We start from the raw sequence: 15,463 nt of genomic DNA, 5'->3' as shown, positions 1-15,463 counted from the left end.
AAGGTACACGTGTAGAGTCTTAATTCATCTAATTCATTACAGCAAAATCAGAAGGTTGTTTTGGTGGCTTTTCCCACACTGACAGAAACAAAGAACTTCAGTAAATCTGTATAAAGCCCAGTCTTGCAGGGTTGTCAGTTCAAGGAAGTGTTGATAATGCTGAATAAACTTTGCATATAGCAAAATCCTGGCCCTACTGAAGTCAATGAGTTTTGCTATTGACTTTAACAGATGATTTCACTTCTGAACTTTGGATGCCTATCAGAAACCAAAATTTCCAAACCTTTAGACCCTTGTCCATCACTAACTGATAACTCATTCTTTCCTACTGAGTAACTTTCCAGGGCTGTTATGGGCAGATCTTAGGTCACCATAGACTAACTAAGGGAACTGTGAAAGGACAAAACAGGTCTTGCATTTTGGAACATGTTACCGGCACAGTATACACATACACATATATCGGAGTTCTTGACTTTTTAATCTGTTTTTTCAGATGATTTTCATGGCAAGGACTGTCAGAATCAACTGTTTCCTCAAAGGGAAATTGAATTCCTGATTCTCTCAGCTGATTCAAATACTCATATCTAGTTTATATTTGTCAGAATCTACTATTCAGGAAAAAGATGATGGATTTTTAGATTGCAGCTCTCTATGCTACCCCTCCTCTTAGAGAACAGAGATGCTTACTTAATGGTACCGTAAAGGTACCATCTGTTACACAAAGCAAGTAGTGGCTGCCTTCGTAAAGGTATTTAAACAATGTTCTGTTCTTGTTTCATTAAAATGCAATGAGAAGCATGCAATGTCAGACTTTTACCAGCTAATGCGAATCTTGTTGTGCTATCATTTATTTTACTGAAGAAAGCAATGTATATTTTCATCTCACCATAACATCATTAGAACTGTTTACAAAAACCCATGTGAACAACTGTTAAAACAATCTTTACGGATTAAGATGTTGTTTTATTTACTGATGTAGGATTCATGACATTTAAGTAACCGAAGATGCTTCAAAGTAACCAGTAAAGCATTGCTGATGTTTTACAAACTTTGAAATGCCAGTAAATCCTTTATTATGGAAAAACAGTCATGTGGAGCCAGGATCTTTATCAGAAATGTATTTGCTGCTCCTACTTATTCCTCCAGTCCTCACTGAAGTCTAGTTTACCTGTAACATCACAGAAGGGTTAAATTCATTGTTGGCGTAAGTCCACTGTGTGTTACCCCAGAGAGGAATTTGGCTCTAATTTCTGGATGGGGGAAGGAGGAGGAATAGGGAGTAGAAGCAGAAGAACTCTTTAATGAAGAGTGTGTTTTCATGATAAATAAGGGCTTGGTCGTGCCCCCTTGAAGTCAAGAAAGGTTCTGTCGCTGAATTCAAGGGGAACAGAATCAGACCCTAAGATCTTGCTGTCATTGATGTCAATTTACTTTGATAACTGAAATCACTGGCTGTAGCATTGGTCCCTAAACTAATGCAGACACTGGATCACTAACCCCCAGGTTAATCTGATTTTGTGAAGCCAAAATTTAAATGATGTGTGTCAGTATCCTAATTTTATTTACCTTTTGAGCCTAAATTGAGTAATTCTGGTATCTATTTCTGGTATTGGCCCTTCTGTTAAAAAAAACAAAACACATATATACACACAAAATACACAAGCAGAAATTTTCCTAAACAGAATTAAACCAAACAAACCAAAGATTTCCACAAACATTCTGTAAACAGTTTTAGACCCAAGTCAATTTCTTCTCAGTGCTGACCTTTTGAGATAATTATCTGTACCCTGCATAGACAAGGCTTAATCCAGTGCCTTGTACACAAACTCAGCAGCATCCTATTCTCCTATCATGGGCTAAACATTTAAAAACATGTTCTTACCTCTTTTTCTAAATATACCTTCTTATCATCCAATGTATTATAGAGGGTAAAGAACTGCTTGGTTTCTTTGTGAGTTGCTGACACTGAAAACAAAAGAAAAACAGAGCAATGAAAGACCATATGGGGCCTCTGTACCCATTTGTAAAATGGGGATAATACCTTCTCATTTCACAGAGGTATTGTGAAAATAAATTCATGAATATTTGTCAAGCTTTCAGATACCACAAGGATGAGCACTATAGAAAATCCCATAAGGAAATTAACAGCCTCTGTCTATACAGCAGGATTTAAATAGTGTGCAGCAAATAGGTCCTGGGGCCATACATTGAACAATGACGAGAAAACAAAATATTGAATAGTTGTTAACTAAATAAGTATCGTCCATTCTGTGCACTGAAGGAGGCTGGGTTGCTGTGCAAAAAAAAAAAGTATGCACTCATGTAATTAAAGACTATTACAATGCATATGCAAAAGGGAAACCATTAAAATTGCACTAGCAACCTTAATTCTGGCATTTCCTAACTTTTGAGTTCTTGACAAAGCAACCTTAATGTTCTTTTAAAAAACAGTTTGTGTGTATATGTAACATTATATACTCTAAATGAAAATAAGTACTTGTGGCACCTTAGAGACTAACCAATTTGAGCATAAGCTTTTGTGAGCTACAGCTCACTTCATCGGATGGTATTTTCCACTGAATGCATCCGATGAAGTGAGCTGTAGCTCACGAAAGCTTATGCTCAAATAAATTGGTTAGTCTCTAAGGTGCCATAAGTACTTCTTTTCTTTTTGCGAATACAGACTAACACGGCTGCTACTCTGAAACCTGTCATTATATACTGTTTGTGTATATGTCTGATTATGCACTGTTCACATCTGTACACACACACACACACAACATATAGTATATACATACCAACAGATGCATAGTATGCATTCCTCCTTTCCTGACACCATGATTACAGGACCAAATTTAGAAGCATATATGCAGAATGGTTAATTTGCATGCACAATTTCATTATCTGGGTGCATACACACTTCTAAAATTTGGGCCATGATACCTGAATTAAAGATTAAACATTTAGAGACAAGGCTCACATTCTTCTTCTGCCTAGATATCACAGCACATTTGTAAAACCTGACAATTTTCTGTTTTAACTCCTCTAACCCGTAGCAATAAAAGGGGACATGAGGTGTTTAAGAGAGCCAGCCTTATCTTGATATCTTGACATTGTTTGGGTCAGAACCACATACTTATAAAGAAAACACACACGCACGTACGTCATACAAAAAATGGTAAACCAACGTTAACTGTGATTAATAAAACATGAGTCAGATGTAGAGACTTTCCCTGTAAACAGTGGATTAAGGGCTTTCTAAACACTAATCATTGATCCAAGAGACTGAACCTACTGCAAACAAAAGAAAATTACTCCAGAGATCTTGTGCATCAAGTTTCAGCCTCCAGGGAATTTTTATAGCCAGTTTATAAAATCTTGAAAAGAGGGGTATACAATGTGAATGTCCAATGACCGTTAAATAGAGCAGAATTAGCAGGTGCTGTTGTCATGCACCATAAGCCTATAATGTGATTACGCTCCTTCCACTGGTTAGACTCCAGGAGTACATTTCTGTTTGATATACGTACCCTGACCATAAAGTTCGATAAATCTCTTCTGATACTGAGTTAACTCCGCTCTGCTGGGTACCTCATCAATCTTGCGTTGTAAAATAGCTATCTCTCTATTTCTTCGGGCCTGAGAGAAAGGAAGGGAGAAAAAAGGGCCCAGCTCTCATTTTAAATGGATAAAAGGTAGCAAGATTTAGAAATAACCTGCTAAATAAGCTAATTAAAAAATACCTGCACAAACGAGAGTTAATATATCTGGTAAGTTTGATTAAGCCTCAAGATATATTTCACTATTAATTATAAAGGTACTTGCTTACACTTACAAATGTTGAAGAAAGTTACAGAAATACATTTAAGTGCTTAGCTAAGAAAACTTCAAAAATTCTGCCCTAGTAAGTTTGCCAAAAAACACAAACAAAAAATCACTTTGTACTCACCAGTAATAGTCTGATCTTTTGTAGCTTATCTTTCTCAGTTTTGTATTGCTGGTCTATTATCTTATTAGGTTCCTAAAATTTGAGATACCAAAGATAATTTCTGATTAACAGCAAATCAACAGAATTTAACCACAGTCTTAAAAAAGAGAGAGGCTTTTGGTCAGCAATTATTAAAAAAACAGATTGGAATCTTTATTTTGTTCACCTTTAAGGACATCCAAAATATTGTCAACATTTTTATATTATTTTAAGGAGAATGGGTTAACGAAACTGTATGAAAAACAAAATTTAAGTTCTGAATGTCATTTACACTACATAAATAATTGCATATTTTACTAGCTTTTAGGCCATATATATTTTTTAGATTGCTTTTAAGTAGCCTTTTCACTGGAGAACACCACCTCCAAAGGGACAATCGTAAAGTCCGGTAACATGCAGTTAAAACATAAAAATTATGAGTCAGATTATGGTCTCAGTTACCACAAGTGCGAAACTGGAGTAAATCCATTGACATCAATACATTTGTGATCAACGACTTCTATGAGACTACTCATCTGTGTTAAGTTAAGCATATGCATAATTCTATACAGGATGGGGTCCCCAAGTTATCACCATCTTCTTTTGATTCTCCCACTGTGTTGTCCTTAGGTTTCTGTTAGCCTTTCAGCTTTGTTGGCCAGGGACCATCTAGGTGCCTGGACAGTGCCAAGTGCACAAGTAGGCACTTAACCAGTGATCACCACCAACACCACAATAATAGTGATCATGACACCAATAATCGCAACAATAATAATAGCTACATCAATCATATCTAGGTGCAATTCACCCTCTGGGACAGGGCCTGTACAAGATTTCCCCATGTCATGTTAGCCCTATATTATCCATGCACAAGATCCCCTTTATTCTCCCTCCCTCTTGTCTCACTCCGCCCTAGTGCTCACACAGCACCAGTAGCTGAAAACCACACACTGGGGTTTGTTCAGGCTTTGGGTGGGGGCAGACAGGTAGAAGTTTTGTTCTTAAACTGTTTCAAATCCTAAAGAGGCTAGTTAAAAAGCATTTCTGTTGTGTTCATTTTTAATATCTTCTGCAATATTGAGGTATAGCACAGGCACCAGGCATTTAAGATCGTTCTGTTCTCATCTCCTTAAACCATTTACTTTAACTTCCTTGAATAAGTTACAGAGATAAATTTGGTGCAGGGCTGGTATTTGCTCTGCATTTCCCAGCTTTTGTGGCTTTCCAAATCATATCTTTCATGTGAAGCTTTAACCAAGAAGTCTGAAGTTTCAATTCCTCTCCATGCATGTTGTGTTCAGGAGGTGGGGGATCAAGTTACACGAGCTGCCACCCACTCGATTCTGGAAGAAGTGTATCAAGGCTGTTCTAGTCATCTCAAGGTATACAAAATAACTAAACTTGAGCCTCCACTTTTCTCTACTATAACTCTCCTGCCCTCCTATTAGCATAGATGCATGGTAGCAAAGTTTCACAGTGACTGCTACTTGTTACGCTAATAAGCGTTTCACTGTAACCTCGTGCTCCACTGTCTGTTGCATACACCTGTTCCTTATATTTTTTACTTAGATTTGCTCCTTGTGGTGGGACTACCTTTTTTCATTATGTGTGTACAGCATCTAGTTTGATTGGGGACACTAGGTACCTCAATATCTATCTATCTATAGGTTTGCTTTTAATGTTTACTAGTTAGTAGATCAAGAGTGCTGAGGCTATTCTTGAACCCTAGTAACCTGCATGATAGTCAATCTGTTATGCAAGGTTGGTGGCTGTATGTCTCAAATTCCAACAGGACTTTAGTTAATATAACACAGGTGTAAACAGGAAGAAAATTATCCAATGAATATTTTTAAATACTAATTAAAAATAAACCTTCTGACATTTGCTGTTTACCTTTTCTTCCCCATTTTCGTCTGCTTCGGTTTTCAAACTTGCAATATTTTGCTGTAGGCGTGCCATCTCTTCCTTTAAAAGCAATAGAAACATTATAGTTACCTTCTCAAGGAAAAAAAAAAGGAAAGAAAGCCCATATCTGTATTTTAATAACTTCTGCATTAGATAGTACTCCATGATGTACATAGAAAAGGAGTACCTGTGGCACCTTAGAGACTAACCAATTTATTTGAGCATAAGCTTTCGTGAGCTACAGCTCACTTCGCTCACTGACCTTAGTCTCTAAGGTGCCACAAGTCCTCCTTTTCTTTTTGCGAATACAGACTAACACGGCTGCTACTCTGAAACATGAAGTACATGTATTGGGAACTTCCCCTGCGCTACGGGAAGAAGGAGCCCAATGTTCTTCATTATGTTAAACTGCATGCCTTGTTTTTCAAGTAGAAATAGCCACATTTCTTACTTGTGGAATATATACTTTAGATGCATCTTAAGCAACACATAATATGGAAAGCAGGACTGGAGAAATGTAGGAATGTTAAAATACCAGCACTCTGACACTGGTCTGCAGTATGTAGACACCTTCACAACAACTGCACCCAAATCAAGTTAAAGGCTGCAAAATTATTTCCATCATAACACTGTTTTCAGAACATTTCAAATTATTCATCTTTGGGGCTAAAATATTCCATGCTTAGTCTCTGCCGAGGGGTGACATTTCTTCTTCTTCCATTATGTTTAAACAAAGTCTCTTCAGCTCTTGTTGAACTGAGAACTAAAGAAGGAAAACAATTCTCTCTGATCTTTTTTATCATATTTCCAGGGTGTGCATTACCATAGCAGCAAACCGAGCAGAAAACACATTAATTATGCACTGAAATTGAAACATACTCTGAAAGTGAAAAGAAAAGGAGTACTTGTGGCACCTTAGATACTAACTAATTTATCAGAGCATAAGCTTGATCTTGGGCTTCTCTCTTCTGGTGGGTTTTCCAAACCCAGTGGCCCTTGACCAAGAAGTAGGTCCTGGGCACTGTTAGCTGCACTGTCCAAGAGGAGACTAAGCTGTCTCAGTGAATAAGATAGATGGGTATCTAATGTAGCTAAGCCCAACATTGAATAAGTGTTCTTCGTAGCATGGTTCATGGAGTAAGACGACACGTAACTGTGCATCAACATATTGATGACACTATTACCTACATTTAGAAATGATCCTTCCAATATACCTCTTCTGTACTACGCAAGCTGAATGATATGTAACACAAGACAGAACTTTGACAGATGCCACAGTTTAGATACCCTTTGCAAGGACACAAAAATCAATCACCTATTCATTTGTATCTAAAGACCAGTGGCGAGCACTTCTGGATAATCCAGAGCTAGACCTGCAGGGTTGTCCAGCCTAGTTTCAGAGATACATTAGATGACAGATCTATGTGATTCTCCACAATCCTGTCATGGACCGGGTAGGCATTATTCAAAACAGATCTGATATTACCAGTAAATGGCAACAAACAAACCTACTACAGGGCAGGTGGCGGTGGACAACAACATTTACCAATTTTTGATCAATCTTCATGTAACAAGATAGAGAGACAGAGAGAGACACACTTACCCTACAATGTGCTCTGAAATCTTGCTCTTGACTTTTGAGATTTTCATTCATAGCCACCAGTGCTCGTAGGTTCTGCAATATGCTAAATTAGAAGACACAGCGAACTACATTAATTTTTTCAGTTTCTAAATTTAAAACAAGAAAAACGAAACTATTAGAACAAGGTTAATTTTAAATAAGTTTCCCTGCCACTGAGCTAAACTAACAAAACACAAATATCTTTATGGTGCCATGCAAAATAATACTGCACAGATTTTAATGCTTTCATGATGCTTCCCTCCAGTCCTCTATTATTTATAAAAAGTTCTGGAAGTGCCGCCTGCCATCTGATATATAGTGTAGTTTTTTTTTCTTCAAGACTTGAGCTTTGAGAAGGGACGGGGGGAGAATGGATAGGGAGGCTTTATCCTCTTGTCAAATCAGTCTTGGGCCCCTCTGGTTGTAGTACATACCTAAACTTCTCCAAAAAAGGAAGAGTTTCATTTTTAATAGCTGATTATGGTCATGTTGGGTGAAATTTTAAAGGCTCAAATAGGAGTTCCTAACTTCTACTAACTTTCAATTGGAGCTGGGGTCTTAACTTCTATTTATGCCTTTGAAAAAATCTTCTCCCCTTTGTGGAACTCTAAATGGTAACTCATCCTACATCTTCTTGACTTCTGAAATTCCAGGTTGTCCCAGAGAAAGGGAGAAACATGAGACATTTATTTATTAAAAGGTAAAGAGTATTAAAGATAAAATAAACAAGCCAGCCACATTTATCACAAATCAAGCAATTGGAAATTTAATAGTTTGTGATACCCAACTCATTCTGCTGTTCACTCTTCATTTAAGATTATGAGATTTGTTTCACATTCTAAAACTGGCTATTGTCAATTAACTATGCTAACATTTTGCAGAACAAAAAAAATACAGAATTTAAGTCCACTGTAGTAATAAGCTGGGTGCTTTTCTTTTTGTCTAACTGTAAAACTGCTTGAGACATTCTATACCTTGGAGGAGCGTCTTGTAACCCCCATATTCCCCATCTGTATATAATTGTGATATTGCATATAAAGCAGGCCATGTGAGGTATCAGGGGAAAGGTTATGATCTGCTGAAAGGCATTCCTCTATCCATATATTTATATCATTAATGCACATGAAACTAGCAGGAACCACGCTACCTGAAATCACTTGGACATCAAGCACCCACTGTGACATTCTATACCTTGGGGGAGTAGACTGTAACCCCCATGGTCCTCATTTTCATATAATCGTGATCTTGCATACAAAGCATGCCTTGTAAGGTATCAGGGGAAAGGTTATGATCTGCTGAAAGTGATTTCTCTGTCCATATATGTGCATCATTAATGCATATAAGTTATGAGAATTGTGTTGTATGGTGGTCACTAAAACATTCTGTAAACTGGGGAAATCACCCAGATATTAGCTCCCCAGAGGCAACAGCAAGGAAAGTAACCAACATACAACCCATCAACAGCCATTGTCCAGCAAGGGAGCTACAATTCAATGACTCACCTGCATGAGGCAAGGCCACACCAGGGGAATTGCTCAACCTTGCCTGAAGATTCAGCAATGCCCACCAGACAGGCCTGGACTTGTGTTCCCCAAGCACATGGGACTGAGTATAAAACAGAACACAGGGCCCCATGCATGGCCTTTCTCCTACCCCCACCAAGACACTCAGAAGATGACTGAAGACTCCAACAGAGGAGGCTGGCTTAGGTTTAAGGGACAAACCTGTATATAAAGGACTGCAATATCCAGTGGGGTGAGAAAAACTGCTTAATCTAGATGTTGCCAAGTCTAATAGGGTTGACAGTTTAGACTGCATGCTTATATTTTCTTTTCTTTTGGTAACTAACTGACTTTTTGCCTATCACTTAAATCTATCTTTCCTAGTCAATAAATTTGTTTAACTGTTTATCTTTACCAGTGAGTTTGCCTGAAGCATGTGGCAAAACTGCTCAAGTTTGCAAAGGCTGGTGTAGATCCCTTCCCATTGATGAAGTGGTGAACCAATTAATAAATTTGCACTGCTCGTCTTGAGCAGTGCAAGACGGTATATTACTGAGGTACAGTGCTGGGAGGATTTGGCTCTGATGCCTTTCTCTGTGTGATTCATGAGTGGCTCTGGGAGCATTCATGCAATCCAGCTGGGTGTGGGGCTCCACATGCGGTTGTGCTGAGTGATAACAGCACCTGGAGCGTTTGCTGCTGGTCACTAGCATGGCACTGTCAGAGAGAGCCGAGGCTGGAGGGGATAAGGGGGCACAGCAGTCCCACAGTCCCAGGCTGCACCCCAGAGATCCCACCACACTGCTGTTCACTAAGCTGAAAACAGACTCCTCACAGCCATACGTTAATTATACATTTAGGCTGAATAAGAAATAAGCACTGAATACTACATTGCCAATGCCAGCAGTTTGCAATGATCATAAGTCACATAAAGGAAGAAAACATACCTAGAATCTGCTTGGGATTCCACCGTTTCTAAGGCTGCCAGCTCCTTGTCCAATTGATCACTGCAACTCTTAACCTAAGGGATGCAATTAATAAAACATGTAAATACATTTGCACACACAGAATGATTCATGTTTCTCTGCCTTCCCACACAATGAAGCCAAGGAAATAAGCTTTCTCCAAATAAAAGCTTTAGAGAATTCCCTAAAATCTTTGGCTCTATTTCTTAGCCATCATTAACAAGTAAGATTTCTTTCCAAGGTTAGCAGAATTTCCTTACCAGGTATGAATACTGCAAATATGACGAATTTACTGACCATTGCACTTGCCCTCTACCTTGCCCTCCCAAATCAACATGTACAATCCCTCTTCCACAGCAAGATGGATAAATGAATTCTAAATTGCACAAGACTGTACCAAATGCTCCTGTCTCTCTTAATTTTGGAACCTATCTACATACAAGCAAAATTGTCATATTTCATTTTTTTCAGGGATGTATGGGTCAGTCACAAAAACCTTGTCTTGGAACAAAATGTGAAAGTTCAACAGATCATGTTGTTTAAAAAAAACTTATCTAAAATTAAAATCAGATTGGGGTTGTAGAAAAGAAATATTCTAACTGACTGATTCAAGACTTCCCTCTTTCTTCTTCCAATGAACTTTTGTAGCCCGCCATCTAAGCATAAAACTGTGATTCAGACTGTATACCTACACAGGGGAATCAGAATCTGCCTTAAACACCTATATGGGCTGCCTGGACCCTAAGTGCAGGGACATAGGACTAAGCAGAGCTAGTAAAGTGCTTACTCCTTCCCTGCAGTGTGTGGAGAGGGAGGAGCAGAGGAATGTAGGGAGTCTTTGCTACACTTTCCCTTCTTACTAGTCCAAGAAGTTGAACAAGTGTGGGGGAGTTGTACTTTGCTGTTAGTGGAGGCCAGCAGTAAATTACTAGCCCCAGGTAGCAAAGAGGAAGGACGGGGATGTATGACCACTGGTACAAACTATACTGATCAGCTTAAATCTCAGAAGGGAGCCAAGGTTTTAGCTCAGCCAAGCTGCGCACATGCTGAAGTACAACAGCTTGGTCTGGACTAGAGTACTGGAAGGTATTAATTAGCATGGACTAAACAACAACGATGTAAACATCCCAGCTTTTATATCTAACCTAGAGAAGGCCTCAGAAAGGTCTCTCCAACTCACACCACCTCCTAGGGCTACTCCTAATATTTTAAATGTAAACATACTTTAAAGTCAGAATGAACGACATGTAGAAAGGTTCAGGAAAGACATTAAAAAAACTTTACAATTAACATCTAATCACATTTTTATTGTGTTTGCATGGCATCACAGACTCTTTCTTTCTTTGTTCCCTACATTTAATATGGTGTTGCAATTACATTTCTGTTCATTTCCTTGGTAACCTTATGTTGATATGTATGGATTTATGTACAAAATGAACTAAGGCTCTCTATATTACAGCAAATTTATACCAGATTATGAAACCAACGCTACAGATCCAAATGCCAACTGCTAAATACTGATCATTTCTAAAACTGCACTGCATGTCAATCTTAAAAATCGGATAGATCATTCTGTACTTTGCTGCTTTTGTTCTTCTGATTTAATGGCCTTCTACAGAGTTTTTTACAACAGTTCTCTTTCCTCCTCCTATTAGTGAATACTCAGGACCCAGGCTTTAGGACCCTGCTACTGAGGTGGGTCAGAGACTGAGTCCTACTGAGATTCAGGATCAAGCACTGTTATTTTGCAGGGTGGAAATCAGACAAGCTGCAGACCCAAATCAGAAGGTCTGTGTAGTGCAGCATGGACATGTCAGCATGGCTGAGACATCTTGGTCCACCACTTGTAAACCAAGTTCACAATGTAGTATGCTCAGGCATGGGCTTGTATTCACAGAGTCCCACAGACCTGGGCTTAGTGTGCAGTGCAGACATACTCACTGACAGTCGTGGAGGGAAGAGTCCCTATGGATGAGATTATGAGTACTTATATATGCATAGCATCTTCTGTCCTGAAAGGACACTATTTCCTATACTATCTCTCTCTCTCTCTCTATTTATATGAAAAAAGCATTGAAAAGCAGTAATCCCAAGGGTGAAGGGTGGAATCCAATTGACCCATACGTGAAGGGGAGTATGGTCAGTTACATGGGGCCAGCCATTTATCATACAAAACACACTATGGGATCTTTAATGGCCACACAGAACAGACAAGACCTTTGTTTTAGGGATCCCATCCAAAACACCTATGCCCAGTAAACTGCATGGTATTTACAGAGCTGTCCAGAGGACAATGACAATACCATTTTGTGGCAGCTTTCAAAATTTGTTTTTGTTCCACATGGGAATGAAACCGAAACTTTTTGAATATTTTCATGACATGGAATTGTGTCAAAATGTAGGTTTTCTAGAGATGAAAGCCTCAGGTTACCAGAGAGCCCCTGAATCAAGAAATCTGTCCCAACAAAAACTTCATCAAAAAGTTCTGGATTCAACAAAACAGCAAAATGAAATGTAATTGAAAATGTTCTGACGAGCTCTAGTATTTAGATTAAACAGCATTGGATTAAGTGCCTAGCTGAGCCAGCATGGTACTGTACTAGCAGTTCTATCAAATCTAAGTATTCAAATCCAATGCACTGGTTGCAGAACCACCCAGCAAAAACGCTGGTTTTCCTCTCCACATGTGTCAATGCTGGTGGGGAAGGATCATCTCTATAGGTAACAGTTAATTTCTCTACCCATTTAATTCTTAGTCTTACTGCTGAGTTAGTCATTGGGGTTGGGGACTTGGCTACCCATTTATTTGGAATGGATTTCAAATTAGATATCCAACAGCTATCAGATGGAAACAATCTTTAGCCTTGACCAAATTGGGCTAAAAGTCAAAACGATGACCAAGAGATGAAAGATTCTATATATTCTATTACTAATCCAGAGAGGCAGCCAGACCAGCAAAATAATTTAAAAAAAAAAGTGTTTATTTTTGATGGAATTGAGAGGCGCCTGAACTTGTAACCATCCACTGTTTTACTGCTTTATCTCCTCAAAACCATGCAGGGAACCAACAAACTGGCATCAGCAAACTAACTACACCCACAGTTTCAACAGAATGAGATGAGTTAGTTTCATGAGCCACAACTCCAGTAGTTTCTGTACACCAATATATGTCTATAGTCTGCCTATATCCTGATCCCACTTCACTCTCAACCAGAAGTATTCTCCTCAGTGTCCCAAAAATGATCAGAAAAAAAATCCCCTTTATGCTATTAGGACTCTGATTTGATTTTCAAAACATTACTCAGTGGGAGCTTTTCAAAATCCCACCCTTCATGTATAATTTGCCTGTGCAGCAATAAAAGAAAGTAGGGTCAATACCAGTTTCAAAGAAATACAACTTGTCTGTCTAATATTGCATGTTAACTATATAAAACAGAGGTGGGCAAACTATGGCCCGCAGGCCACATCCAGCCCGCAGGAACATCCTGCCCGGCCCCTGAACCCCTGCCCCACCCCCCACAGCCTCAGCACACCACGCTGCCAGCGCTCTGGCCCACCACTCCTGCCAGCCAGAGAAACAGGGGTGGGGTAGAATAGGGCATGGGAGTTCTGGGGGCCCTGTCAGGGGTGTGGATACGGGTCGGTGCAGTCAGGGAATGGGGAACAGGGGAGGCTGGATAGGGCATGGGAGTCCCAGGGGGCCTGTCAGGGGGCAGGGGTATGGATAGGGGTTGGGGCAGTCAGTGAGCAGGGGGGGTTGGATGGGTCGGGAGTTGGGGGGGCAGTCCGGGGACAGGGAGCAGTTGGATGGGGCGGAGGTTTTGGGGGAGTGGATAGACATGGGAGTCCCAGGGGGCCAATCAGGGGTCGGGGCAGTCAGGGGACACGGAGAAGGGGGCGTTGGATAGGGGGTGAGGTCCCAGGAGGGGGGCATTGGATAGGAGGTGGGGTCCCAGGAGGGGGCGTCAGAGGCAAGGAGCAGTGAGCATTGGATGGGTCAGGGATTCTGACGGGGGCAATCAGGGGGTGGGAAGTGGGAGGGGGCAGATAGGAGGCGGGGGGCAGGCTGTTTGGTGAGGCACAGTCTTCCCTACTTAGCCCTCCATATAGTTTTGCAACCCCCATGTGGCCCTCGGGCCAAAAAGTTTGTCTACCCCTGATATAAAAGAAAGGATGAGAAAAGTAGTGTTATAGATTTAATATTATTACCACTACTATCACACATTCACAAATTCTAAATTCGTTCTTTTCATCCTCCTATATGCATGATATGTTCCCTGAAGACGAAAGCAGAAGAAATGTTACATTTTACAAAAGAGGAAAAAAGCAAGATTACCTCAGTCAATGTCTTCTTTGCTTCACTACAGCCTGCTTGCAGGTCAGCACATTTAGCTTGCAACTATTAACAAAGAAAAAGAAGAGTTTGATTCTACAGTCACACTAATTACACCTGTAATGGAGAACGGCAATATTTGAGCTATTGAGTTATTTATTACATAGAGGTTCACAATGGCTGTCTTCTACATAATAGGAAAGCTGTCAGAGTCACAGTCTTTCCCTGTCAGATTCTTAGTCTACATTCTGTTACATGAATTTTGGCTGAAAAAATCCAATAAACATGTCAGACACTTACAGATGAACTCTCCAGACGCATTAGCCTTAAAACAAATAGCTGTCAATGGACTGGTGACTTGTGGGATGGATTCTTTGTGCTGTGGAACTCCAAAGAGGTTTTAACAATAATCTAGACCAGTTACCTTAAATTTCACAGCTACACTGGAACGAGGGTCACATTAACAAGCTATGTCTACTCTTCCAGACAATTTGGTACACTTGGGAGACATTGTGCTGTACATTATTGTTCTGATCATTGTCACTGATTTCTTCAAGTAACAGTCAGGAGGAAAAAAGATTTTAGCACCAGCAGGGCATTTTCTTAATATGCATCAACCTATTATGTCATTATTAACAGTAAACCTATGACAAAAATCTAATTTGGCAGCAGTGAGGAAAACTCCACTGACTATTTCACCTTGTCACACAGAATTTACAAGCTCCTCTGATAACATATGAAACAGAGATATATAGCGTGAGGTGGAAAATTAACCACGTGTTGTGTTTGGATCAGAACAGCCTGAGACTCCTTTATTGTAATAGAAGCATGCAGGGAGAGACAGCTAGCCAGGAGCTGCTCTGTTTTCCATACACTTCAACAAACTTATATAGGGTTTTCAGTGGCATTTTGAACAATACACTTCTGTATACATACTTTTCCAACACACCCTACCAATTATGCCTTATAAGGATAATATCATACATATTACATCAATAAACAACTTTTCTAGTTTAAGCAAGCTTTGAGGTTAAATAATAGGCCAAGTGTGGTTGACTGTAGGCCATGGGTTATATATTGCAATATTGCGGTCAGTTTTCAAGTGGAACTGGCTGGATAGTCAGAGGCTTTTAGAAACCCCCCCTGCTGTCATGGCATCCCTCATACTTA

The 15,463-nt window shown here is 39.7% G+C and overlaps 1 protein-coding gene across 2 annotated transcripts in view; it reads right to left on the bottom strand.

The window, feature by feature from the left end:
- CCDC93 (CCC complex scaffolding subunit CCDC93) overlaps nucleotides 1-15,463 on the bottom strand; it is a 103,547-nt gene that overhangs the window by 16,818 nt on the left and 71,266 nt on the right. For both annotated transcript variants that reach the window (XM_073305251.1, XM_073305252.1), the window contains 7 exons: nucleotides 14,297-14,359; nucleotides 9,943-10,016; nucleotides 7,476-7,557; nucleotides 5,861-5,932; nucleotides 3,950-4,021; nucleotides 3,531-3,639; nucleotides 1,883-1,965 (listed from right to left, as the gene is read on the bottom strand). In XM_073305251.1, coding sequence (XP_073161352.1) covers nucleotides 1,883-1,965; nucleotides 3,531-3,639; nucleotides 3,950-4,021; nucleotides 5,861-5,932; nucleotides 7,476-7,557; nucleotides 9,943-10,016; nucleotides 14,297-14,359 — 555 coding nt within the window. The remainder of the gene's footprint in view (nucleotides 1-1,882; nucleotides 1,966-3,530; nucleotides 3,640-3,949; nucleotides 4,022-5,860; nucleotides 5,933-7,475; nucleotides 7,558-9,942; nucleotides 10,017-14,296; nucleotides 14,360-15,463) is intronic.

The sequence above is a fragment of the Lepidochelys kempii genome, chromosome 11 (genome assembly GCF_965140265.1).
Source record: "Lepidochelys kempii isolate rLepKem1 chromosome 11, rLepKem1.hap2, whole genome shotgun sequence".
Taxonomy (NCBI): domain Eukaryota; kingdom Metazoa; phylum Chordata; order Testudines; family Cheloniidae; genus Lepidochelys; species Lepidochelys kempii.
The sequence above is the reverse complement of the archived record's forward strand: the minus strand, read 5'-3'. Positions and strand labels throughout refer to the sequence as shown.